Consider the following 27148-nt stretch of genomic DNA (forward strand, 5'->3'; position numbering starts at 1 on the left):
GCTTGCAGATATAGTCATTATGCGGCCTTTGATCATATTTTGGTTGCGCCGTTTGACCGTCCGTTTCCAGCAGATTTCCAGACAGCGCGAGCCATTTGCTTCCCTGGTAATTCCAGGGACCTCTTCCAGCTGCTAGAGCAAGAAGAGATATACCCTCTCTCTGTCGCTTTGGATGTACGCGCAGCTCCTCGCTACTTACTTCCTCTACTCCTGTCTGCACTCCTGCCACTATTTCGCTCTCCTCCGGCATGTGCACACACGCTGCGAAACCGGAGCAGGTGGCTCTAACAGCTGCTGCTGTGACGCATCGTGAGTGTAGCAAAAAGCCTGTGCCGAGATCGAGCTAGAAACCGACCGTAAAATCGACCGCTAAACCTCTCTTGGGTAGTAGACAAAAAGACAGCTGTGCCCTTTCGAAATGACAGTAGAAGGCACGGAACCGAAGGCACCGCTGACCACTGACTTCGCTCACTTCTAAAAGATTTCAACTAGATTATGTTTACAAAGGCCTTTTGGTAATAACGACGTTAGATTACTCGGTCGCGTTCTTTCTAAAAAGGCACGCCTTAAAGGATGATGAAGCTTTCATGTGAAATAACAATAAATGCAAGGAACGCGGTCGCGGGTGCAATAACTGCTCTCTAGCGATTAGAAATTAGGGGAAGCGCATTTTACTTGATACGAACGCTTTCCTTGTCTTCTATGAAAAATGATGCCATGGATTTCACGGAAGTGGCACCTTAAAAGAAAACTTTTTTTTTTGCAGCAGTAGCAGCAATTCGAAGAATACAGCGCATATGAAAAAGTCTGTTGGCTGTGAACTCAGTTTTCGTTTTAATATCTCTAAGCTCACGGTTACGGTTTAAGCTGTGGTTGTTAGCACTGACAGACACAGTGCAATACTAGTTTCTAGTGGCGAATTAAAACGTCGCACATATTCTGGTGCGCGGTTTGCGTAGTTTTTGTAGTCCCCACTTAGTGTTGAAGTCCTTGTGCTTGGCAGGTAGTTTCAGAGCATTTTGCAAACCGCGACCGTTCGCGTCAAGCACACATTTCGTTCCACATCTCGCGAAGACACACTACTACAAACTTCCAGCGTAGTAATAAAGTTTAGTACTGTTAATTATACTGTTCTGCGTAATGTCGAAAATCGAGAATTCATGACGCTACCGGTTTACTCCACATGAGAAGCCCAGATCCTGCACTATGGTTCGACGAGCACACCGTGCTCTGAATTTATGCCATGAAAACCCCGGTTTCTGACTTCCTTAGCTTACACACACACCTTTTCGTCATCATAAGCCGCCTTCGCAGCAGTTTTATATGCCTACTCTAAACATGAACGCACCTATATGGTAGTAAAAATGGAGTAAGTTGTACTTTACTCGACTCCCTTTTATAAGAGGTTGCACGCCAGAAGGCAGCTTACTTCTTTTACACCCTTTTCTATTAAGAGGACAACGCTGGAGCGTCGTCTTCTAACTATATAAAGCTACACTAGGCAGCAGCAGTAAGGTTGCCACTTCACAGCTTTGCATTGAGCGCAAAAACACAGCTATATCTGGAATAATGCATTCCTTCCTTCCAAGCACTTCCAGGCACTGTTCCGGTGAGAATGCATTAAAATATTGAGGCCAACTATAATGCGAATGCGGCTAATTCTTTGGCACATTTTAAATAGTTGCAGCAGAGCACACAAAAAATCATAGCTTGGCAACTTGCTATTTTGCTTCGTGCATTGAAAAGATGGGGCACTCTTCGTTACCCATTCAGTGGTTAATAATTCTCAGGAGCACGGAGTTTGGTTTGCTTGGATATAGAATCAGGTGCGAATCGATGCGAAAGCATATCTTCGATTAGAGACTTGTTTCGGCGCCCAGATTAGTCGCCGAGTCTTAGCCAGAGGCTATCCGCGGGCAATTATTGGCATGTGTGTGCTCCTTAATTCGGTTTGTTATTGCTCAATTTCCTCGCCTGTCCGGCAGTTCTGCAAGCAATGTTTCTTGGTTATATAATCCGGCGTGCTGAATTTGTTTCGTCTGTTACCAAACTACATACCTTGTATGCCTTGTCGAGATCGGAGGTCAGCAGCAGCATGGTGTATGCATGGCTCTCGCTGATAACAAACTGCTGTCCGTACCGGTCCCAGAGCTCTTCGTCACCGCCTTTGAGAACTCCACAAGTCCATAAGAAGCCAGCGATGTCGTGGGGCCAGGAACTGCGTGACAAAGTTATATGGACGAATAAAATCTTTATGAATATTACAGAAGAGAATAAGTCTGGGCATGTTGGTTGTTCATACTTAAAAAGATATAATAGCGTACAAAGGAAGTTAGGACGAACAAGAAGAAAAGGGCTAGCCCCAAATTTCAACTGAGGATTTATTGCATGATCAAAAGCAAAGTTCTATATATATATAGGCTTCCAATAAAAGTTCAAAATAAAGGGAACGATGACAACGTCATCAGAGCAGAATACCCGTGCCTGCTCTAGCCGTTCACACCAAAACTTTAAGTTCCATTTCTGGTAAACTTATCGATGGTCCGCTGACACGCTCAGTTCCAATTCGCACAATTTCGGAAGCACAGTGTAAGAACTATTTCACCGTGCTCGGAAGCTTTTACAATCTCTGTTGTTGGTCGCTTTGATAATTCAGAATAACTGCACGCTCAGAAAGTGGTGGACAGGGCGGGTCACACTCACACGTTTTTCAATGGATAGCCAAATGCCCACCGCTGCCACTGCGCTCCTTGTTCTTGAGCTGTTTCAGACTTAAACTTATGCACCTGCCGGTTTACGCGATGTAGAACATGCCGCATGACAGTAGAATCGTGTACACTACTCCCGATGACAAGGGACATAGGTCTTCCTGTCTCTCTGATGGCACAGCCGGACACCCGCCTTTTGACCGGGAAACTCATTCTGCTCGTCCTATGTCAATTTGTGCGCTATTATTTATTTGTAATCATTGACGCTAGTCAGGTACTCATCTTGAATGTACAAGACAGCGGGAAAACCTGTGGACAGTAAGCTAATCTAGGGCATGCTACCTGGTCTTTCAGAAAAACACACGACCTCTCTACTGCACGTGAAAATTTCCAACCAACGTTCTTCCGTCGCTATCATTAGACAACTCTCGCAATCATACTCAGCAAATCTGCGGCCTCATGCAGCACAAAAAATTCCTGTAACAATCTTCTAATGTTTAACTGTAATGTAAAAGTCTGCCAACTGTACATAAATATGCCGGCGAAGTACTGATAAATCGAAGAAAACGATGTTGTCCCATGAGCACTATTCCTTAATATACTAGTAGTTCGCGGCAGTGTCACATTACGGAGCCGATTTATGGAGACAGAACCCAGGCCGACTTATGTAATCTGAGTGCAGACAATTTTTAGACAGCGCCCAAACTAGAGCCCACTACGATATCGAAGAATAGTTTCACTTACTAGCACGACCTGATGAGGAAGCTTGTCAAAAGTGTTCAGGCGAGCGGAGTCACAAAGGAGAAGATGCCTTATTGTTGTACCAGAAACGCGTTTCGAGCTGCTGGCTCAAAACTGGTATTGACTGTGTGGTGCAAAAAAAGGGTGGGAGGGGTAGGTGGCATGGCAGTCACTAGTCTCAATTGTTTGTGTGTTGTGCCTCACTTTTTGTTGTCACTGCAAAGTTAACGTATATATTACGGCAGAGATAAAACACGTCACGTGAACCCTACTTTCCGAAATCGATACCGCAACAAATGTGCAGAAGTTGCCTGTTTTGAAATCATCCCCCCCGACATGTGTTATTGTGGAATATGTGGTACTCTACCAGTGCTGCCAACCTCCAGAGCCGCATCTCCCCAAATTTGCAACCAACAATTCCCTAGATTTCCCTAGATACGAAAAATAGTGTCCAGTCGTGTATTGTAAAATTGTATATTTATGCGTAGTTCAGTAGGAAGTTTTATAATGCAGCTACCCTATTACCAGACATTGGTAAGCAAATTAGCTGTATATTTGAAATGAAGGATGTAAAATCAAGAACTTCTAAATGAAGCTACACGATAAACAGTAGCGCTCTTTGGAAATTACAAATTAAAGGCTCTATATCGTATATGTGTCTTTTCTTTCACTGTACGCAAGATATTAGTAAACATGCATCGGCATGTGCAATTAACTGAATTTTTCTTTCACGTTGTGTCGGTTTAGACTTCAGCCGAAGGATACCATGTACAACATGCCCGGAGGTCACTTGAGGAGTGTACGGAAACTGCGATATAAAAGCTGCTTGTTCATTTGCTGCGATTGCTCTAGAGGGTGGCTGACGTAACAATTAGTGTAAATTAAAATGAAGCAGTGATTGGCTTTTGTAAGCCTCTTGTGACGCCCACTCACTTTGCACGTCGTGATGGAACTGGAAATTATGGTTTATGATTTTGGAGGGTCTAACGTCCCAAAGCGACCCAGGCTATGAGGTATGAAATAGTGAAGGGATCCACAAATTTCGACCACCTGGAGTTCTTTATAGCGCACTCACATTGCACAGTACACGGGCTTCTAGAATTTCGCCTCCATCGAAATTCGACCGCCGATGCCGGGATCGAAACCTTGTCGTTCGGGTCAGCAGCAGGGCGCCATAACCAATAAACCACCGCGGCGGGTGAACTGGCAATTGTTCCCTTAGTTAGACTAGCTCAGATTTCCAACACGGCGCTCCTTTATTAAAATAAATGGCGCCCTTGTTCCTTCGTAGTTATCAAACCAAACATGCAGACATGCTTACTAAATAGGAATTCCACATCGCGCAGCGAGCTCCCAATACAGCGTGAGGAAGGGGCGCGCGTGTTGAGGGAAGGCGGTGGCACGCCATATCACAGCAGTGGGTGCCACTGGCCACGCAAGGGACCATACACGGCCGACTACGTCCGTGTAAAGGCTGGTTTACATGCATGCAAGCGACTGTAAATTGAGCAGCGCAGCGCTGGTAAAAATTTGTAACTTGTTGGAACATCGCCGCTCTGACTGCTGGAGCCGCCGCAATAGCTCTAAACAGCTTTTGCGCTGCAGCAACAAAGCGTTTTCACCTTCATGTGAAACAGGCTTTACTCGAGAGCGCGGCGGTGTTTTGCGGGCCTCCGTCAGTTGTAGAGAAAAAGCAACGAAAAGCTTGTACTGTCTTCACAATTTGAAGAAAAAAAATAACTCTCCAAGAAAATTAAATTTCCCTTGATTATACAAAAAAACCCATTTTCCTTAAACGACCTCAAATTCTCTAGGTCTAGAGAAAAATCCCTAGGGTTGGCAGCACTGTACTCTACAGCGTACAAAAAGCTTTCAGAGCACGTCGGAAGAGAGATACGACAGCGGCACGCCTGTAGGCTGTTTAGTGCGAGTGTAAATCTATATACTCTCAAATAAAAAGCTCATCACTTGGCATGAGCAGCCAGCGGAGCAGTTAGCTTTGTTTTTACGAGGAGGCACCACGACAGACGAGCGGGGGTGAAAGCGAAACACAGGTGCACCAAACCGGAGATATGAAATCATCTTAGCTTTGGCCGCTTTTGCAGCTATGCGCCTAGATCCCTTTCCGCGCGTTGTGATGATTTCGCCTACGATATTTTTTTCTTCCTCTGGCTTTCGTAGAACTTGATAGGGCGGACATAAGCAAACAGCGCTTGTGAATGTCTTTTTCTTCGGTCTCAAGAGCTTTTGCCTTTTACTAAGAAACTTGGGGTCCCCATATATAAGTTGAAGACGAGGCTTTGCCTTGCAGGATGCAAAAATGATGGTTAATTTGCGTAGATAGGCCAAATGTGAATTAGATTCGCTGGCAGTTCGGTGTAACCTTCGGTTCCATTGTTCAGATCCAGCGTTCACAGATGGCAGTTGTTCGGATAGGGACCACGGGTTAATGCCCATATATGCTGAATAGGTCATTCCCTGCATTCATAGATCCCTGGGAGCCATCATAGCACTCTTGGCGCAGTGCTGCAGCGGTAAAGCTATGCGCCATTGCCCTTCTTCGGTAGGCGCTGCCATCGGTGGGACAAAGTTGCTCTTCGCGAGCGGCCTCTCACGTTTAATTCAGCTGCAGCCTGACATGGGGGCAGGCTGCTGCCACCTGCACACAGATTAGTGTGCAGGTGAGCAGCCTGCCAGACAGAAAGACAGACAAGACAGACACAAAGACAGACAGAAACACAGACAGAGAGACAGACAGACAAGACAATACAGACAAGACAAGACAGACAAGACAGACAGACAGACAGACAAGACAGACAGACAAGACAGAGAACAGATAGACAGACAGACAGACAAGACAGACAAGACAGAAAGACAGAAAGACAGACAGACAAGAAAATACAGACAAGACAGACAAGGCAGACAGACAAGACAAGGGAGACAAGACAGACAGACAGACAGACAGACAGACAAGACAGACAGACAGACAGACACAGACAGACAGAGAGACAGACGGACGGACGGACGGACGGACCGACCGACCGACCGACCGACCGACCGACCGACCGACCGACCGACCGACCGACCGACCGACAGACAGACAGACAGACAGACAGACAGACAGACAGACAGACAGACAGACAGACAGACAGGCAGGCAGGCAGGCAGGCAGGCAGGCAGGCAGGCAGGCAGGCAGGCAGGCAGGCAGGCAGGCAGGCAGGCAGGCAGGCAGGCTGGCAGACAGACAGACAGACAGACAGACAGACAGACAGACAGACAGACAGACAGACAGACAGACAGACAGACAGACAGACAGACAGACAGACAGACAGACAGACAGACAGACAGACAGACAGACAGACAGACAGACAGACAGACAGACAGACAGACAGACAGACAGACAGACAGACAGACAGACAGACAGACAGACAGACAGACAGACAGACAGACAGACAGACAGACAGACAGACAGACAGACAGACAGACAGACAGACAGACAGACAGACAGACAGACAGACAGACAGACAGACAGACAGACAGACAGACAGACAGACAGACAGACAGACAGACAGACAGACAGACAGACAGACAGACAGACAGACAGACAGACAGACAGACAGACAGACAGACAGACAGACAGACAGACAGACAGACAGACAGACAGACAGACAGACAGACAGACAGACAGACAGACAGACAGACAGACAGACAGACAGACAGACAGACAGACAGACAGACAGACAGACAGACAGACAGACAGACAGACAGACAGACAGACAGACAGACAGACAGACAGACAGACAGACAGACAGACAGACAGACAGACAGACAGACAGACAGACAGACAGACAGACAGACAGACAGACAGACAGACAGACAGACAGACAGACAGACAGACAGACAGACAGACAGACAGACAGACAGACAGACAGACAGACAGACAGACAGACAGACAGACAGACAGACAGACAGACAGACAGACAGACAGACAGACAGACAGACAGACAGACAGACAGACAGACAGACAGACAGACAGACAGACAGACAGACAGACAGACAGACAGACAGACAGACAGACAGACAGACAGACAGACAGACAGACAGACAGACAGACAGACAGACAGACAGACAGACAGACAGACAGACAGACAGACAGACAGACAGACAGACAGACAGACAGACAGACAGACAGACAGACAGACAGACAGACAGACAGACAGACAGACAGACAGACAGACAGACAGACAGACAGACAGACAGACAGACAGACAGACAGACAGACAGACAGACAGACAGACAGACAGACAGACAGACAGACAGACAGACAGACAGACAGACAGACAGACAGACAGACAGACAGACAGACAGACAGACAGACAGACAGACAGACAGACAGACAGACAGACAGACAGACAGACAGACAGACAGACAGACAGACAGAAAACGCAACGGCTAAATGCGGGGAATGGCTACTGTAAGTGCTAGCGCACTAAAACACTTTACTGCACGACCTGCACAAGTTTTCTACACGCATAGCGCAGAACCAGACTGGCTTTACCGGCCGCCTGCAATGGTCATTTTGAGGGTATGTGCGGCGAAATACGGCCGCCTGCTGCGTATGCTCTCCGAAACAGTAAGTCACCAGCCCTAAGTGTAACCTAGAGCGTTCTGAATCACTAAAGCGTCGCCACCTTTGAAATTTGTCGACTTACACTTTGGCGTACTGCTTCGAAGCTTGACCCAGAAGATAGTGGGCGTTGAGTACGTGGGGTGTCTCCTGAAGTGAGGGACAAAAACAAACTCAGGCTAGTATGTCGTTGACCAGGTGCTTCTACAGCGGTATGCACATGGCTTGTCTTGGGAGTGTTGTGCGAGTCATGATACTAATACGATACCACAAGACTACACACAGCACACAGTTGTCACCTGTAGATATGTACACCCATATAGATATTAGACGTAATAAACAAGGTGACCTTAGGCAGACCCCAGAATGATCTTACCTAATGATTGCCAATTATTAGGTTTCGCAGAAACCGAGAGCGCAGAGTCAGAATGAATTTTCCGAGCCCATCACTACATATTGCTAGTAGTCGCTCTGAAAAACTTTTTAATCCCACAGTATGCGTTCTTGCCCTCTCTGTAGCACACGGGTTGCCAATTATGAGAAACAAGTCCCTTGGCCGTTTCCATTTCTTTAATTTCTTTGCAATAACCCAAAATTCCACTTCCTCTATAATCTACGATGCTCGCTTTCAGTCTTATTCTTAGAAATCCCGTTTTCCTGTACACCTGAAACTGCACTGTTTTCAGCCTGTACGTACACATAACGTGACCAAAAATCGTTAGCGGTCGGAAGCAACTCATGAAACAAAAGGCACAACTAGGCGGCGGAAAGTGTACGACGGTGGCTAGGCTAACAACGGCCTTCACTTTCGGCCGTGCTTAGTTCAGAGGAGACGGCGCGGTTTCTATACTCAATGAAATTTTTCTGCCAGGGGGGCGGAAGCTACTGAGCCGAAACACGCTCTGTCATCCTACGCAGCCGAAGATAGTCCCCTTACAGTTTTAGTTTAAAATTTGTATATTGTCAGCATTCAATATTCAAGGCGTATTTATTAAGCAACTGAAAATTTCAACGTCAAAAGTCGGGAAAAAGAAAGATTTTTTTTTATTACAACAAACAAAAAATATCCTAGATATGTGTAGTTAGCAGAAGCTTCAGTAGATGGCGCCAGCTGCTCCATTGACGTAAAGTCACTGGAACTTTACATTGACGGATTAATGTTACAGCAGGGAGAGCAACACATCAAGCGGCCAGGCAAACCGTCGTGCGGCCAAACTGTTTGGCAGAATGACTCAGTAGGAACGCTGCGCCCCTGTACCTGTTCTGTCACTGTTACAAAGGGCTGTCGTCAGGTATAGTAAAGTTGCTTATAACGCCTATATCACCCACGAAAACTCACGAAAACTGTGGAGTTCACTACAGGCATTCGAGGGAAGATGGTGCTCTTCACCTGGCAAGGGAGGAGATAGTGGTGTATGTCTGTGCTTTCAGCAAAGATGATGAGAAGGCTAACCCCACTAACCATCTTGTGAGTATTCGTGCTGTTCATCATTTCTTAGTATTTTGTGCTAAAGAGTTCCTGATTCGTGCGCTCCGGTCATCTTTCTATAGTATTAGCAAATATAATTTATTGTACTTGCTTAAGAAACAGATAGCAATAGCATTTATTTTTATTTTCCATATGACCCATCTATTTCTGTAGTTTTTTTCAGATCCCAACGGAAATAAGTTAGCATCGAAGACATGCAGACTGCTTAAACCTCAGGGTATTACCAGAGCACCAGAACAGTACTTTTTTTAATCAATGGCAGACGGAACAGCTGGTATTCCACCACTTATGATCTCATAGTTCATTCTCTTAATCAGAATTTACGACGCTCTCCATTAAGTTCTTGCCCGTCAAGAACTAATCGCCAGTAACCGCTTTTGTGATGATGTAGTTAATAGCGTTGAAGACATGCAGACTGCTTAGTCCCAAGCGTATTACTGAGGCTAAAGCACTTTCCTTTTTTACACAATTGTAGAAATAACAGCAGCTATTTTCACTAATCAGGCTGTTTTTTTTTGCACAATTAGAATACACGACAATTTCTACTACGTTCTTGGCCCTCCAGAACTAATCGCTAGTGGCACTTGTGTTATTGTATCAAAACGGTGCGTCATTCCTTCCACTGCTTCCTATTATGCGCTGTTGTGAATTTGTATATGTACGGCGCATTATCTAATTACAAGCTTGGATTGACCTTCCCAGCCACACAGACCGGTGAGTGCACTCACAGTTTCCATCTTACGGCCCACGAGTGCCCAGGTTTTGTTGTCCAACTCGACCCCGTAGCAGCCCATGATGCCGGGATTCACGAACAGGCTGTCAGAGTCGGCGAGCGCAAGCTGGGTTTGGGCTGCACGTGAATAGCGGCTGTCAGCTAAGCTGAGCTGCGGCTCCTTAAGCGCTACTTTAACGGTACACCTGCCGGCGTACCAACGTGTGTGCAAATGTGGTCACACCTCTGTCTAATCTTAAGCTACTTAATGCTTGGTAAAACATGAAATTTTATCGTGTCTCAGTCGCAAATAAACAATATGACAGTTTTAACGTCGTTAAACCGAGTATGACGTGCGAAAGCGCTTGGTTTGAAATTAGCTTGACTATTGCCTATACACTGCCTGCTGTGACTTGTCCTTGGAATTTCCTTCAATCTTGCCTAGACATTTCCTTACATTGCCTGCCATGACAGTTTCTTTTATACTTTCGTACTACGTGACCTTCTCTTACCCGCATCCTATCCAAGTTATTTCATCTGGAAGGTCAGTGGTCAAAGGTCGAGGGTTCAGAGATACATCGCCTTTTTCGAGAATGCTAAGAAGTTGTGCTTTCGCACTAAACATTCCACGGAAAATGACTCTAGAAATTGAATGGGATCATTTTGAATCTGTTTACACCAAAGGTTTTATAGAAAAAAAGTGCTAAACGTTTCCCATACTGAGTTAGCAACGAGAACTCAAAATTTGTACCTATGTGGTTTCGACGTACATAGAGAACAGTTTCATTTCGAAGTGCAGTTGGCTTAGAAAACTATGATAAGCAGTTGTATATCGAAACGGCTCCAAAGCAAAAAATTATTTTAGAGCCAACGTGGCCCGCGTAAAAACACACAGACCGCCAAGGACGCTCCTTAGCGAAAGATAAAAACACGCCTAATTATTTTTGACATTTTGGCAAATAGCAGCACGCAGGAATGTGATATATAATAGCACCGTTGTCCGTTTTTCTGGCATTTTAATCACGGTTAAAAAGTTGCGCATATGCGCCAGTGTCCTACGTAGGACTGAAAGCCAACTGAAACAAAATGCTCCGTCCCATAAAAACACTTTTTTTCTTGCCGTATAGTGCGGAAACCTAGATCAAGCATTTGTAATAAAAGTGAGTGCGCCAGGAATTATGCTCAAGTGCCATTGGATCAAGACCGAAACTCGAACGGTGGACGTTCTAGAGCTTGCCGGTTATGATGGCGTATATAAGAACCATCAGGACCACTAGGACACGTAGCGGCGGTGCTTCGCCGTCTAGCAGCTGCTAGTAGAATACACAGCAAGCGGGCGCACGTTACAAAGCGTGCACTGTCAGTATTGTTAACGCCGATGGCAAGAACTGCCCGCACTGCGAGGGAATGCACTCTAAGTAGAAGCTTTTTTTTTGCGCTTAATTTGTGTTTGTTCGTCTGTCGTTGGGGAGACATTGCGCTGGTGCGAGTGTTTTCAGAAAACCTTTTTCTCGGCCAAACCGCATCAAAAGATGTGAACTTGCAAATTTATGGGATACAGGCATTCGGTGAAGGCCAGCTTCACGCAAAAGAACCGCAATGTTTCTCAATATACTGATACTTCATTTTTCACTTTCTCCGCCATCTTCGCGGTCCCACTGCAAGTCGGCTTTTCTGACTAAGCGTTTGCGCACAGCAGCAGTCGTTGGGCAAGTCCGATACAGTAAGGGACACAGTGAGGGAAATTTTCAGCCGTTGGTGGCGGGTTGTTACGCCGTGAATGGCGAATAAACGGAGTAAGAGCGGCACTTGCCAGAATTCGTCGTGCTTACAATATGTTCTAACCAAATCAGCCAAGGACCCTGCCGGAACGTCACAAGCGAGGAAACAGGTGGCCAGATGGCGCACATTGTTTCCTGTTTGTCGAGCATTGCAAACGCAAGGCACTATACTTCATGCTTCATGCGGTGCTTCCGTCTTCGCTGACATGACCGCAAACTAGCCCGTCAGCCATACTGGCAGATAGCGTGTTCTCCAAGAAAATGAAAATTGGTTTTGAGGAAAGTAAAGGGCCCGGTAGCTGTCTCACTGCTCGGAGGACGTCTAAAGCTCTCCATTAGGGAAGTGAAAGAAGAAGGAGAAAAAGAGGAGCCTTAGTGAAGGGATTTTGAATAATACCAAGCACCTGGTGTTCTTTAGTGTGCACTCACTTCGCGCCACCCATGCGAGCCCTTTACGTTCATTCCATTGAAACACGTACGGCTGCTGCCGCTGCCCTTGCGCTATTGACTCTCGTCCTCGGCCTCAGCAGCCGAGCTCTTTAACTCTTGCAAAGTTTAGTGAAAATTAGCACTGAGGAAATCAGAACTGACCTAAATATCTCGCCATTACGCAGACTCCTTAACCGCGCCGTCAGGGAACGGAGGAAGGATGGAGAGAAAAGGGAGGAATAAAAGAGGTGCCAGAGTGCAGGGCTGCGGAATAATTTCGTCCTCCTCAGGTCCTTCAAAATTCATTGACGTCGCCGAGTACATAGTAAAAAAGACTCAGCCATTCAGCCAACGAGACAGGTTGTGCGCTGGGCGAGTGAGACAGCACTGCAAATTCTCTATCCTTAATTGACTGTTTCGTTGAACACGTTCAGTGCAAATCCCAAAACGTTTTCATGGGGAGAAGGGCTCGGTCCTTAGTGTATGACTCCACTGTATCTTGCGCCCTTCTCGACAGCTTAGATCAGGTTAAGCTGTTTGTTGAGGCCCAATCCTCATTTTGCATTATTTTCTGCACTCTTCGCAAATGGTGTGCTTGCTTTGTACAGCTCAGATTGTATTGTTAGCCTTGTCATACAATCCTGCACGTCTGCCTGTAACGCAGCCCTCACCAATTGCTCTTCGTGTCCTGTAACGTACGAAATAATACATAAAAATAATCTCCGCCTTCCTCCTATTTCGTTCTGCTTTTCTCTTGCCTTTTCCATCCGGAAGATGAAACTAAGTGTTAGGGCATGCGGCCTGGTGAATGACCACGATGCCTGAGGAAAAGACAATCTGAGGCATCGTATAATCTGTCGGTAGTGCGCCTCTTAGCTCCACCAGGTGGTCCATTGGCATACATATTCTCCATCTTGCTAACGTGTCTGTTGACCGTAGCGTGTGTTCTGCACCAGTGCTAGTGTACGTCTCAGCGCGTGTTAACTCAGGGAATTTGGACCCGCACCCAGGCTACTAACAGTTGAGGTACGCTTCTTTTGGTAATTTCATTGGTTGTTCGTTAAGACCACTACAGCGGTGGCATTCCTTCGGGACAGATCCACCGGAATCGGCATCGCTTAAATCTAGTGCACGCACTGGTGATTCTGAGGACGCCATTTGGCACGTTGTGCCACGGTGAGAGATCGCCAACAAAGCTACCTGCAGGAAAGTTGGTGGGTGGTAAATGAGCGTTTGAATACCATATATTCAGTAATCGCATCAGAGCCCTTATCTGTCATCTGCACTGCTCACACGGCAGCCATAACTGCCATTCTATTTCTGACCTTGTTAATGTATAATTCCGCAGAATCCCTGGGCACCTCCTCGCCCAGTGCATACATCGCACCGAACCACCATTTTTTCTCTTTTGGACCGATGTATGCATAGTTGCACTCCACCAACGTAGGTTGTGCTAGTCAGGCCAAGATTGGTTCATGGGCCGATCGCCGACTGACCCAGTCCATGGTACATGAATGATTGAGGAAGCTCCGTGCAGCGAACATTTGCTTCGGTATTCCGATGATGTAATGATGCCACTCACGCGAAACAGCCAGCACCTTCGATAGTTGTGGGAACTTTAACTGCTAGCGCTGCCGATCGGCGTAAGCGCGATCGCCATCATTGCGACAGGCGAAAGCATCGACCATGCTAGGCAGCAATGCCTTCACAAGCTCCAAAATAGCCGCAACAACGTGCATTCCTGCTTCAGAGTAGCCGAGGCGTAGCTCGAAGGCTCCGTCAAATTTGTCTGGTGCAAAGCGTTAACAAGTCACGAAAGTTTACGTCAGACGAGCCACTTTCGTCATGCCTTGGAGCACTTGACTGCAGTGTTAAGGTCATGGCAGAAGAAACAGAAGCTTTATCACGTACCGTTAGTTGAAAAAATAAAAAGTATCCACGCAGCGAGCAGTGTGCACACAACAGTAGAATTTCGCGAAGCGTTTGCAGCAAATCACAGTCTAAGTGCCAGTAGCTGCATTTACACAGGCTTCCTTAACGGCGAAAACTGTGGGAGCGACAGCAGGTGCAGATAGCTGTTTAATACTAAGAAAATGGAGTTGTCATTGTTTCTGTAAGTGTTGCCAGCACTAGAAGAAGCGATAATAATTCGTACGATTCGTAGCATCTAGCCAGGTCACAATGAAGCCGTCAGGTGTCTTGAGCTTCACAGCGCTGCTAACGGCGTTGGTAGCGACTAGCACTGGGGCTTCTTTCCTGTAACAGGGCAGAGAAAAGCAACTCAGTGAAATATCAGAGCTTTATGAACCTCTATTCACTCAGAACTATTTAAATAAGCGTAAAAAGGCAGAAGGCAGACTTCGGTCGGCACAAAAGCGCCTCTCAAAGAATTTTACGCACAGCGTTATTATAAGCAAAGCTGGAATGGATTACAGCCTCCGTGTGTGCACTCCATAGCCTGGTCTGTGCTCCAAGCTCATTTTTCATGCCCCATCACTGGTGTAGCCCTATTGTAAATACGCCTTGAAGATCATAAATTCAGTCTCGGCAAAGCTTGTTAAAGAGAACTCGCAATCCCACTGCAATCTTAAATATTTCTAGTGACTTTTCGGAGGAAATTGTGCGGATTCAAAACCGGAATTCTTTCATACAATCTGGGAGTTAGGTTTTATGATATTTAAGTGGTCGAGGCGATGATTTGCGCACCAGGGGGCGAAAAGAAACACAGGGATACCTAATTCTGTTATGTGTTGACAATGGGATGGCATTAGAAGCAGTTTTAACCTTTGCCAGAAGTGACTGGTGGGGCTTGTGAGGCCTAGGTTGCCCTTCCCGAGCAATGCTCTTTCCCATCTCTTTCTGTTCCCCACCCCGCTACGCTGACATGTGCAGGCTTCATACAGACGAACCTGATCTGGTGACCTCACTTCCCTGTAGCCAATGTGCATTCTCGGGTCAAATGGCGTCACTTCCGGTTTGATAAAGTCACTACTGCCGAGTTTGTGATGTCACTTTCCTCCAACAAATGAGAATTCTCAGCTGCGATGATGTCCCTGATGGCGTCACTAGCCACCAGCTAATCAGGATTTTTCTTAACGATGCCGGACGGCACAGTGTTATTGCTCCGTTTAGTGTTTTGTGCTAAAGCATATTACCTGTACAGGCGCCCAAATCTTTAGCTGGCGTGCGCGAGCGGCGACTTTTCTGTGCGTCAGCGCCATATGACGGAGCGAAGTTGATATAGGATGAGGCTAAGCGCATGCTCACAAAGACCGCTCAGCTGGGGCCGTCGTCTGCTAGGCCGTTCCTTCTTAAGGACGTCACCCCTTCTTATCGCGTTTCCACGAGCAGGCAGCGTGTGTAGGCCAATGGTTTTGCTCGCATTTTACGTTCCGAAGAACAGCGTTGTAGCAACCAAGCGACGAAATAAAACTGAAAGATATGCCGAACACGCCCAATCATGCGATAAGCCGGAGAACATGGGTCGTTATCATTATGAATGGAGAACATGGGTCATTATCGTTATGAGAGGGTTATCACTAGCTCAGGCAACAATCGGAAAGTCTTTTGTTTTCCTGATGAGGTAGCGAGGAGCATCTTCGATCCGACCTTCATCCCAGTAGGCACGTATGATTCTGCCCACTGAAGTCTCAGCCATTCCAGTTGCTTTAGCATCTCCTTCTGCGATGAGCCGCCCAATGACATCCCTATAATTCGAAGTCTTGTCGCTTGACATACACGGAGTAGCATTTTGATAACTGTTCCGAACTGCTGCGAGCACGGCTGCAGAGCTGCTTCACTTCAGTTTCACAGCGGCCTTTTAGTTTCGTCGCCACGCTGAAGCATAAAGCACGCAGAGTGTTGATAAGCGCCCTTCGTGCAGATGAAAACAAGCTTTCGCGTCAGCAAGTAACACATGGACGATCAATGTTCTCCGGCTTATCGCATGATTGGGAGCGTTCGGCCTATCTTTCAGTTTTATTTCCTCGCTTGGTTGCTACAACGCTGTTCTTCGGAACGTAAAATGCGAGCAAAACCATTCGCCTACTCACGCTGCCTGCTCGTCGAAACGCGATAATAAGGGGTGACTTCCTTAAGAAGGAACAGCCTGGCAGACGACGGGCCAAGCCGAGTGAACTTTGTGAGCTTGCTCTTAGCCTCATCCTGTTTCCAACTTCGCCCCGTCATATGGCGCTGACGCACAGAAAAGTCGCCGCTCGCGCACGCCAGCTAAAGATTTGGGCGCCTGTACATATCAAAAAAGTAAATTTTCTCAAATTTTCTTCGATTAAAACGTCTACCTTTTTTACAAAAAAAGCACACTTTTGCGAAAACTAATAGGTTTGGAATATACAGTGGGCTATTTAAATTGAATATTAATCATATTTTTTATTCATTAATGATCTAAAGATATGTAGAAAATACGTTCCCGAAATTTCATGCTTCGGATTCGAAATATATTCTTAAAATATGCCAAAAATACCTCACTTAAGGCATACCTAGAAAATAATGTATGCAGTTTTAGCATTTTGTCAATGTATTAAAAGTGTACTTTAGTAAATATGAAATTAATTCATCAGAAGTATACTTCAATTCTCACAAACGCCTGCCGTTGATAGGTGCCGTTTAACAGTCGAGGGCTCGAAATCGCGTTCCGGGAAAAGGCACTTGCATGTTGTCAATGTATTTGAAGTGTACTTCCGCAAATACGAAATTAATTCGTCCAAAGAATACTTAAATTCTAGTAAAACTCTAGTAGTTTGGGCGAGTTGGTTCATGATGAAATAAAAACTGGTATGGCGCAAGAAAAGGGGACACAGAAGGCACACAAAACACAGGACTGACGCCAACTTGCAACTGGGGTTTATTGCACCAAGCCTGCCTTTTATACCACAACCAAGCCATATCAACGAAATCGTAAAACGTTGTATATATAAAACGGCAATTTATGCGACCACTGGCAATAAAGTAACGCTGATCATTACAGAATATAATCTAAACAAAGCTTGGGAAGCCAACTTATTTTCTGGCCAGCAGAAACACATCAACCAAGGCAAAAAAAAAGAAAAAAGAAACAAGGCACTGGGGCATGACAAGTCCACACTAACGAATTATGAAACGCGTGATGAAGGCGAAAAAGAGCAAAAATCGAACGACTATGAGATAAAACCACGTGAAAAAAGATGACCAACAATAACCCGGAAAAACATGACCAACAATAACCCTGAATAACATGACCAACAATAACAATAAGGAGGGATGAAGTCTGAAGATACAGCACCTAGCGTCAAGTGATAAAAACTGAAGATCATTCCTGAAGAACACTCGTCTTAGCGTCTAAGAATCTAAAAATTGTATAACACCGAAAGAAAGGACGAAATAAGAGCACAAAACCAAGGAAAATCTGCGAACTACCGCTTTATGAGATACCGCTTAGCTGTGGCCTCGTTTACATCGGGCAAACAGGTCGTTGTTTTAATGAGCGTGTAAGTGAGCATTCCCGAAACTTGCGCAACAACGAAAGAAGCTTCCTAGTTGACTACTGCAAGAGCTGTTCTAATTGCCGTCCCGAATTCGAGAAAACTAGATTTTTAAAGAGTGGGAAAGATAAAACAGACGAGAAATTGTTGAGGCATATTTCATCGAAAAAGCTGGCAACAAATGCGTTAGCAGGCCTTCCATTATGCTTAGCAGCGCCGAGACGTCTTTTATAGAAGGTTTTTTGTAGTTCGCAAATTTTCCTTGGTTTTGTGCTCTTATTTCGTCCTTTATTTCGGTGTTATACAATTTTTAGATTCTTAGACGCTAAGACAACTGTTCTTCAGGAATGATCTTCAGTTTTTATCACTTGACGCTAGGTGCTGTATCTTCAGACTTCATCCCTCCTTATTGTTATTGTTGGTCATGTTTTTCCGGGTTATTGTTGGTCATGTTTTTCCGTGTTATTGTTGATCATCTTTTTTCACGTGGTTTTATCTCATAGTCGTTCGATTTTTTGCTCTTTTTCGCCTTCATCACGCGTTTCATAATTCGTTAGTGTGGACTTGTCATGCCCCAGTGCCTTGTTTCTTTTTTCTTTTTTTTTGCCTTGGTTGATGTGTTTCTGCTGGCCAGAAAATAAGTTGGCTTCCCAAGCTCTGTTTAGATTATATTCTGTAATGATCAGCGTTACTTTATTGTCAGTGGTCGCATGAATTGCCGTTTTATATGCACAACGTTTTACGCTTTCGTTGATAGGCTTGGTTGTTTGGTTTGGTTTGGTTTGTGGGGTTTAACGTCCCAAAGCGACTAAGGCTATGAGAGACGCCGTAGTGGAGGGCTCCGGAAATTTCGACCACCTGGGGTTCTTTAACGTGCACTGACATCGCACAGTACACGGGCCTCTAGAATTTCTCCTCCAAAGAAATTCTAGCCGCCGCGGCCGGGATCGAACCCGCGTCTTTCGGGTCAGCAGCCGAGCACCATAACCGCTGAGCCACCGCGGCGGCCGGCTTGGTTGTGGTATAAAAGGCAGGCTTGGTGCAATAAACCCAAGTTGCAAGTTGGCGTCAGTCCTGTGTTTTGTGTGCCTTCTGTGTCCCCGTTTCTTGCGCCATACCAGTTTTTATTAAATTCTAGCAAATTGGCAGTCCGCATTAGCATATGTGCAGCACACTTCAAGCTGCCGTTGAACAATCTAATGCTCGAAATCGGGTTTCGGGAAAGCGCATTTTGGTGTTGGCAATGTATTTGAAGTGGACTTTCGTAAATACGCATTTAATCCGTCCAAAGTATACTTAAATTCTAACAAATGGGCAGTCCGCGTAAACATATTTGTATTACACTTCAAGCTACCGTGGAACAATCTAGGGCTCGAAATGACGTTTCAGGGAACAGTGAAAACTCTCCCTTTCCTGTCGTCCTTTCGTTTATGGTAACTTCTAGCAGGAAGGTAACCACCACTTATTTACATTACGTGCGTAGAACGTGATAGCACTATACCGGCAAAGGCACCTTGGATACTGTCACAAAATTCGGCGCATTTTAGAAGCAAAGAAAAACCGCCGTGCGCACGGCGTCTCGCCGGCGCGAGCCGAGCGGGAGAGAAGGAAAACCCCGCTGGGCGCGTGGCTCTCTCTCCCCTCCACCACCGCTCACCGACACGGCGTGCGCCGAGGGAATGAGTCATCCACGCCGATTTCTCTAGAACGTGCGAGTCGTTTGTACTGTTAACCGGGGGAAGAGGGGGAAGCCTAGCGAGCGCTAAGATATGTCCCCCTCCTCTGCACTCGGACGTCGGCGACGGCCCCACGCTAGAACACGCTGGAACCTTCGCGAAACGACTCCTGACTTTAACCAATGAGGACGCGCGGCCGCCGAGAGAAAGGAAGGGAGACTACACGGAGATGCTGCGTGTATGTGCGCGCCTACTTTGGCGCGTAGAACAAACAGACGGGAGAGCAAGCCTATAAAAGAAGGACGTTGACCGCTGTCAAGTCAGTCACTACAGCTATTGTTTATTCGAGTATCTGTCCTCGCTTCGGCGAGCGCGGCTTCGGCCGCTTATCTGTTTTTTGAGCAGCGTCCGCTCCGGCGGACGCAGTTGTTGCTGCGACGCGCGTCTTTGCTTTTTCTTTCCTCTGCTCCTTTAACTCTCCTCTATCTGCACGTGGCAGCGGTGGTGGCTTGGCTCGAGCCAGTAGCAGGCCCGTGCAATTTCCTTTTCATACTTCTCTCAGTCACAACAACAACAAGTCAGTCCGGACCGCCGTTTAAGCTTCATCGAAGCGCGCCCGTTCAACTCCCGGGAAAGCGCCACTCGGCCAGCATCGGACCAACGAGGCAACGGTCGCCAGTCTGCGGGACGGCATCGTCGTGGAACTGTGGTCGTCGGACTGCCGCAGTGCCCGGTGAACAAATTGTGTTTTGTTTGTTTACCTCCCTCTCTTGTGTTAGTGCACTTTAGGTGCAATATTGCCTGTGTATTGTATTCTCTCACGAGTTTAACTTTGCATGCGTTGCATTCTTTTGTTAATCACTTTGTATGTGTTTTTACTAGTGATTGTGAAATCCTCTGTATCGTCTCTTTGCTGTATAAACTTTGTTTTGTTTATGAACCTTTCGCTCCGACCCATTCTCTGGCTTGCGACCAGCGAAAGCTGGGCACCGAACGCCCAAAATCCTCTTGTCACTTGGTAGCTGGTCTCCGCTGAGCTTGCCACGCTGAGTCGAGGGCATCTCCTTTGAGTCCGAGACCGCTACCCCCACACGCTCTAAGGGTGTCTGGGAGCTTCCCACGTAAAAGTGCGCGAAGTGTGGGTGACAGACTCTTCCGCGCCCGAATATGCCAGCGAAAAGGACCCCTACTGGCAAGGCCGACCGTAAGGCCTACCGGCTCCCTTAGACGTCCGTGTATCTGTTGGTTGACATTTCGACTTCTGACCTATGCCTGACGCAAGTTTCAACGAGCAATTCGGTTCTAGATCGCCCCCAGATTCAAACTCCATCAGCAGGGCACTTCTGCGATAATTTGGGGGTCCCACAGTCTGCGCAAAAAACGCCTCACCGGGCAAGATAGTGCGTCGCTCTCGGTGGGTATGTATAAGGCAAGCCAAGTGTGGCACACGCCTGAGCATTTCCTGTTTGCTGCGTCAATTTCCTATATGTAGGTATCTTTGCCATTCCTATTCCATCACGTGACCTTAATACTCTCATACGCCTCTTGACTGATGACAACTACGCGAGTTCGCTTTGTACTGCAGTTGAAGCATTAAACCGTCTTATTCAGTGAAGCCGACCAGTAGACCTTTTTTATTCCGGAGTGAATATTTATTTTTAATGTATTAAATGTATATTTTTTGCGTATTTCTAATGTATTTAATGTATACTTTAGTATATCTTTGATGCATTATAAATATGCTAAGTGGGCAAAAATATACTTTTCACGTATTTTTAAGAACGTTCAAAATATTATTCCTAGTACACTTAGAGAGTATCTGTATGGAGCTTAAGCATGGACAAAAAATCCGAAATAAATATGAAATTAATACAATATGTTTGAAATGCATTCTTAGCACATCCTCTTTTTCGCTGAGGGACATGAAAGAAATACAATTTTGTTTTCACCTAAAATAATCAAAAAGGCAAAGAACAGAAATAATGCGGGGACAAATGTGCGTACAAGAGGCACGTCTTAAGTTACTGTGGACATTTATAGAGGGTTACGGTGAAAATAAAGTAATAATACGGGAAGATGTTAAGCAAGGAAATTCAGCTCTTCAATATAACTCACTACTTTTTTATAAGGTGGTATTTAGAGAATATTGTAGGAAAGTGTTTGATGGAAAAGATAGTGGAGAATACCTCGGCAATCTCTGATTTCAGAACGACATTGTTTTTTTAAGTAACTCGGGAGCAGAACTGGAAAGTATCACCGAAGGATTAGGTAGGGAAGGCAGGAAGGTGCGTCAAAAACTAATATTAATATTTTTGAAGCAATATTCAACAGTCTGGGAAGGGAAGGACAGCTTACGATAGGTCTCGAACCATCAGAAGTCGCAAGGGATGACATCTACTTAGGAACACTGGTGAGGTCGTTTCCAAGTTAAAACAGTCTTGTGTTCCTATTCTCTGGCACTGTACTGCCTAAGTAGATGTTTTCACTTACTATTTTCAATAATTGGGTGGCTATGGTAATCTGCTGTTTATTTCCGAGGCCATAGAACAATACTTTAGTTTTTTGCTGATTAATTTTTACCCTAATCGCTTTCTGCTTTGCCTGTCTAAGTCCTCGGTTATGCTTTATAATTCATGTCCTGAGTTAATTTGCAATGCAATGTCACCAGCAAACCGCATATTACTAAGGTATTCTCCGTTAACTTTAATCCCCTGCTCTTTCGAACTCATGTCTCTGAATACTTCTTGGAAACCGACCCTGAGTAGAATTGGAGCGATGACTCTCCCTGTAAAATTTCACCAGCGCTGCGACTAGGAACAAGAAACAGAGAAGGAAGACAAGGACAAGCGCTACTAACAACTGAAAGTTTATTTGAAAAAACACAGAATATATGCGCACATCTGACAGCATTCATTTCAAAGTGCGGTGTTTCTGTGGGCTCGTTTTTGGAGCTTGTGTCATTTTATCTTAAATCCACATTTGTTGAATGGGAAGGCAGGCTATATGTTCAAAAAACAGGGGTGTGCATCGGCTCAAAAGTGGCTCCAGTACTTAGTAATATCTTTCTTTCCTATGCGGATAGGAGCATTAAAGTTAACTTAGGCAACCGTGTAAAACAAATCTTCCGGTATGTAGACGATTATCTTGTTTTTGTTGAATCCCATGACTTCAAAGCACAGGTGGATGACATTTTAAGGACTTTTGAAAACTGCGGGTTTGGTCTGAAATTTACTTTTCAATTACCGGAAGAAAATCAGCTGCAATTCTTGGATATTAGATTGGAGAAAAAGGTGAATCATGTTTGTTGGTCCTTCCTACAGCGGTCGGAAAAGCCTTTGCTAAATTATCAGTCTGGGCATTCGAAAATAGTTAAATGCGGCATAGCAGTGTCTTGTTTAGGATCTGCACTTACTAAATCATGTATTCATACTTTAGGCAGCAGTTTCGATACGCAGGTTCAAAGGCTAAGGTCAGCGGGCTTCCCCAAAGATGTGATAGCGCTTGCTAGCAACAAGATCCTGAAGAAGATGAAGTCGTTTGGTAGACATGAAGCACAGGAAAATTCCGGTAATGATAGAACGAAGTATGCGGTAATACCCTACATTCATCAGTTATCCCATAGGCTTAAGCAGGTTGGCACTAGATATGGGGTTAAAGTGCTCTTTTCGGTCCCTAATAAACTAGGCAAGGTTTGTGCTATTGTTGACAAAAGAGCCCGGGAACATAAGCAAATAAGAGGCAAAAGAAATAATGCATGCCAGGTGGATCATGAATCACCCGTTGTGCCATGTGCAGAGGGAGTGGTATATGACATACCTTTTAAATGCGGCAAGAATTACATTGGGCAAACCGGGAAATGCATAAATACACGCTTACGTCAGCATAAAACCTCTTTGAATGGTGCTCCTTCATCAAATCTGTCCCTAAATTACAGAGATTGTCATCTGAACAAACCCGGTGTGTCTAATAAAAAAGCATGCTTTCCACTGCTTAACAGGGCAAAGATTAAATTCAGACATCCAGATCAGCTGACTAGGGAGTTGTGTGAAGCCTATCACATTCACAAGAACAGCGACACGTGCGTTAGCACACCATCTGTAAACTTACATGAATGTGAAATTTTGTATCTAGGTTCTTAATTTTCTTTTGCGTGCTTTTTGCGGGAAGCGCAGGCGCTTTGGGTTGTCAGATGTGCGCATATATTCTGTGTTTTTTCAAATAAACTTTCAGTTGTTAGTAGCGCTTGTCCTTGTCTTCCTTCTCTGTTTCTTGTTCCTAGTCGCAGCGCTGGTGAAATTTTAAAGATGTACCAACTAGCTCAAACCACCATTTTGCTCCGACTCTCCCTGGTTACACCTCTCGTTATCCGGATTTTATCACTTTATGTGTGGATAACTATGGGGTGGAGCAGATGCTAAAATTAAGCGTTTTTTTTTCAACGCGTGGCTTTTCCACGCCCTGGTTATGCAATGCCTGCGTGGCTGAGGTTTCGACTAAGTCGAATGCTTTCTCGGAATTTATAAAGGCTATGTATATAGTCCTTGGGGTAGGAAAGGATTAATTGGAGGGATATGTGAGAGGCATATCTCTTGCAGTGATGCAGTAGGCTGATGATGATGGTAGGTTTAATCATTTTCCCGAAAGCGCCACCAATGAAAAGTAGCTGTACACCTATTATGTACAGAAATGCCTGCCTTTCCATAATTTCCCTTATTCTGAGTACATGTGTAAAGATACCCGGAATTTTTCTATTTGGTTGCACAAAGTTTCGGTAGTTGACACTCACCAGAACTTGACTCTGAACTGTACGAGAGACGCACGTTAAAAAAGCCTGCAGATATGGTGCCGCGCACAAGTATACTGGGAGTAGGAGTATCGTCCAACTACGTTTTTCGCACGTATTGTAACGGGTGGAAAACACAGCCCTCTTTTTGTAGCATCCTTTAAAAGCCACTTTAACTTCTAGGATGTGTTCCCTATAAACGCATTTGCCTACATCTCTGGAAGTGCGTAGGCACTTCGATTTGCTGGTCCTGTAGAGTAAACGCTCTTCACTGAAATTTAAGCTGACTAAACAGCTGATATAAGTGTTTTACGAAAAACACAGTGCGGAATGACGAAATAGGAGGATGAGGCAAGCGACCGGATCAGGGATAAATTTTAACTAAGCTTTTATTGCGGGCAGATCATACATATATGTAGATATGAAGTCCAGGGTTTGACGGAAACCCGTCTGGTCAGGCAAGTTTATGGCGGAAATTCTTCAAGCGACCATTCCTTATAAAAGTGACGTTTCGGCACCAGTACGGCGTCCTTGTTCACGAACAAACAAGTTTTGGTGAACAAGGCTCCCGTAGTGGGGCCGAAACGTCATTTTTATAGGGAATGGTCGGCGCTTGAACAATTTTCGCCATATATAGAGATATAGATCAACAGAACGAAGAAGGCACAGAAAAAAATTGCGAAGTAACGCAAGATGCAGACCAGCGGCTGTTTGAATGGGTATCTGCAAGACCACAACATAAGTTTCTAACATTCCTGCAGACGGTTAACTGCCTTCCCATTGTAAAAAAAAATGTGACGAACACCACCTTGCCATCCTCTTTACGAAAACAATATCATTCTGTACTGTCACCGCACAAGCCTCACTAGGGAAATCCTGTAAGCTAACAAGATAACACGAACACCTGAATGCGTCACTAGGCCGTACGTGGCACTATCGAGGAAAGACTTTAGTTTCATGAAGTAGACAGCACGTGGCACTGTTAGCTTTTTCTATCCGTTATTCTTTATGTTGCAGATTCAGATCTCTATATCGATGCTCCGGATTCGCAATAAAATCTTACTTCAGAATTAACGCTTCTCCTATCTCTTGTCTGGTCCTCATTTTTAGTGATTCCGCGTTATGCTTTCCGTGTAACGACAGAACACCAACACGCCGCAAGGAAATTCACGTTCGATATTGAGTCAATGCTTCAAGACAGAGTAAAGCCGCCTTTTTACTCCGACCCTGCACGCTTCAAATTTTCAGCTCACCGCTAGCATTGCTCGAACACATTAATCTACCAAACGGCGGTGCCGATTTGCGCGGCAGTCATAATCGAGCCTCTACTGTGGCGATAGCTCCAACGGGGTACAAGCGGGCACACTGGGGGACTTACGGCTCCTTCCATGTCAGCGTCTTTTCTGCCCCGAAGGACCTCACCAGTTTGACCGTTTGGAAGCCAGCCGTCATGAATGCCTCAAGTCTCTCCTTGGGCAGGGCCTGCAAAAAAAAAAAAAACTCTCGTCGAAATGCTCTTTTCTAGATTCAAATGCTGAGGAGTAGCACTTATCAACTCCATACTGTGCCTTAGCAGCCGGCTCTCGATTTGAAGCAGTGACAATTATCACTAAAATGATGGCTCTACATTATAAGTCTCTTAGTCAACAGATTTCCTTTACTCCGTAACCAAACAGCTCCCTTGCTTTCCTTCACAAATTCCTTGGTGCCGTTTAACATAGTTCCTTTCTCTAGTAAAACCGATGCGGCAGAACATGTCAAAATGTCTGAAAATGAAGCTCCGCATAGTTTAACCTGTCATCGGAAACTGATGCAAAATTTTTTTGGAAACCTCAAGTCAGTCTCGCGAAGCCGTGATACACCTAATGCTGAAAATGTCATCATAAGACTGACCATTGGGGAATTTTTGTAGCTTTGGTCCACCGGTCGCCTTTCGCCTCTGATGGCCTTTGATGATGCTTTTAGCGCAGCACGTATGCACTGAGAGCGAGATCTACAACATCAGGGACGAGCAACTGTAGTTTCACTCAAGCACAACAGAAGGTTAGAGAACAGAAAAGATTTAACTGCATCCTGAAGTACTCGGCACACGTGAGAAACTCGAGTAATATATTATTAAGTATGTGGGGCTTAACGTCCACAATCTTTACATTAGTTTTGAAAGGCGCCGTTGTGAACGGGTGCGAATTAACTTAGATCACAAGTACGCTGAAGTCGCAAAGCAAACCTACATTTTCTATCAAAATGTGGACGCTGCGAACGGGATTGCATACGCCGTCCTTATACTGAGCTGCCGAACACCATAGCAGCTACGTAACCGCGGCGGCCTTTAATTCCCTGTGTTCTGCTAGGTGTTGTAGGCGACATGCGGTTAGCGTTGTCATACGCAAGCCATAACTTTAACAAGCACGCATAAAAGCTGCATGGAAATGCAGCCAGCGCTCCACTGAATACGACATAGTAACTATAATGCGAGGTGTTGTTTTGCGGCGGCTAAGCGTTCATTTGTAAATATTTATGGCGATGTTAGGAAAAGAGCTAGGCGGTGCATGGTAGGGTGCTTAAGCATTGTGAACTGTTCAATTGTCCTGGTGACGGCCTCTTATGTTCTTTGCCGTTTAGATAGACCTCTGCTCTACGTGTAATTTCTGGTACACCATGGATATGTGCGGATTTGTTATAGCTAACTTGTATACAATATTAAATGCTTTCAGAGCCTAGG

At 45.5% G+C, this 27148-nt stretch overlaps 1 protein-coding gene across 1 annotated transcript in view; it reads right to left on the reverse strand.

The window, feature by feature from the left end:
• Positions 1–27148, reverse strand: part of LOC149370530 (uncharacterized) — a 108961-nt gene that overhangs the window by 30618 nt on the left and 51195 nt on the right. The window contains exons 12-16 of the mRNA XM_089577946.1: positions 25805–25908; positions 14643–14743; positions 10294–10415; positions 8162–8226; positions 2059–2218 (exon numbers count right to left, since the gene is read on the reverse strand). Of these exons, the coding sequence (XP_089434072.1) occupies positions 2059–2218; positions 8162–8226; positions 10294–10415; positions 14643–14743; positions 25805–25908 (552 nt within the window). The remainder of the gene's footprint in view (positions 1–2058; positions 2219–8161; positions 8227–10293; positions 10416–14642; positions 14744–25804; positions 25909–27148) is intronic.

This window comes from Amblyomma mixtum, chromosome 1 (assembly GCF_055824585.1).
Source record: "Amblyomma mixtum isolate Tamu chromosome 1, ASM5582458v1, whole genome shotgun sequence".
In the NCBI taxonomy this organism is placed as follows: domain Eukaryota; kingdom Metazoa; phylum Arthropoda; class Arachnida; order Ixodida; family Ixodidae; genus Amblyomma; species Amblyomma mixtum.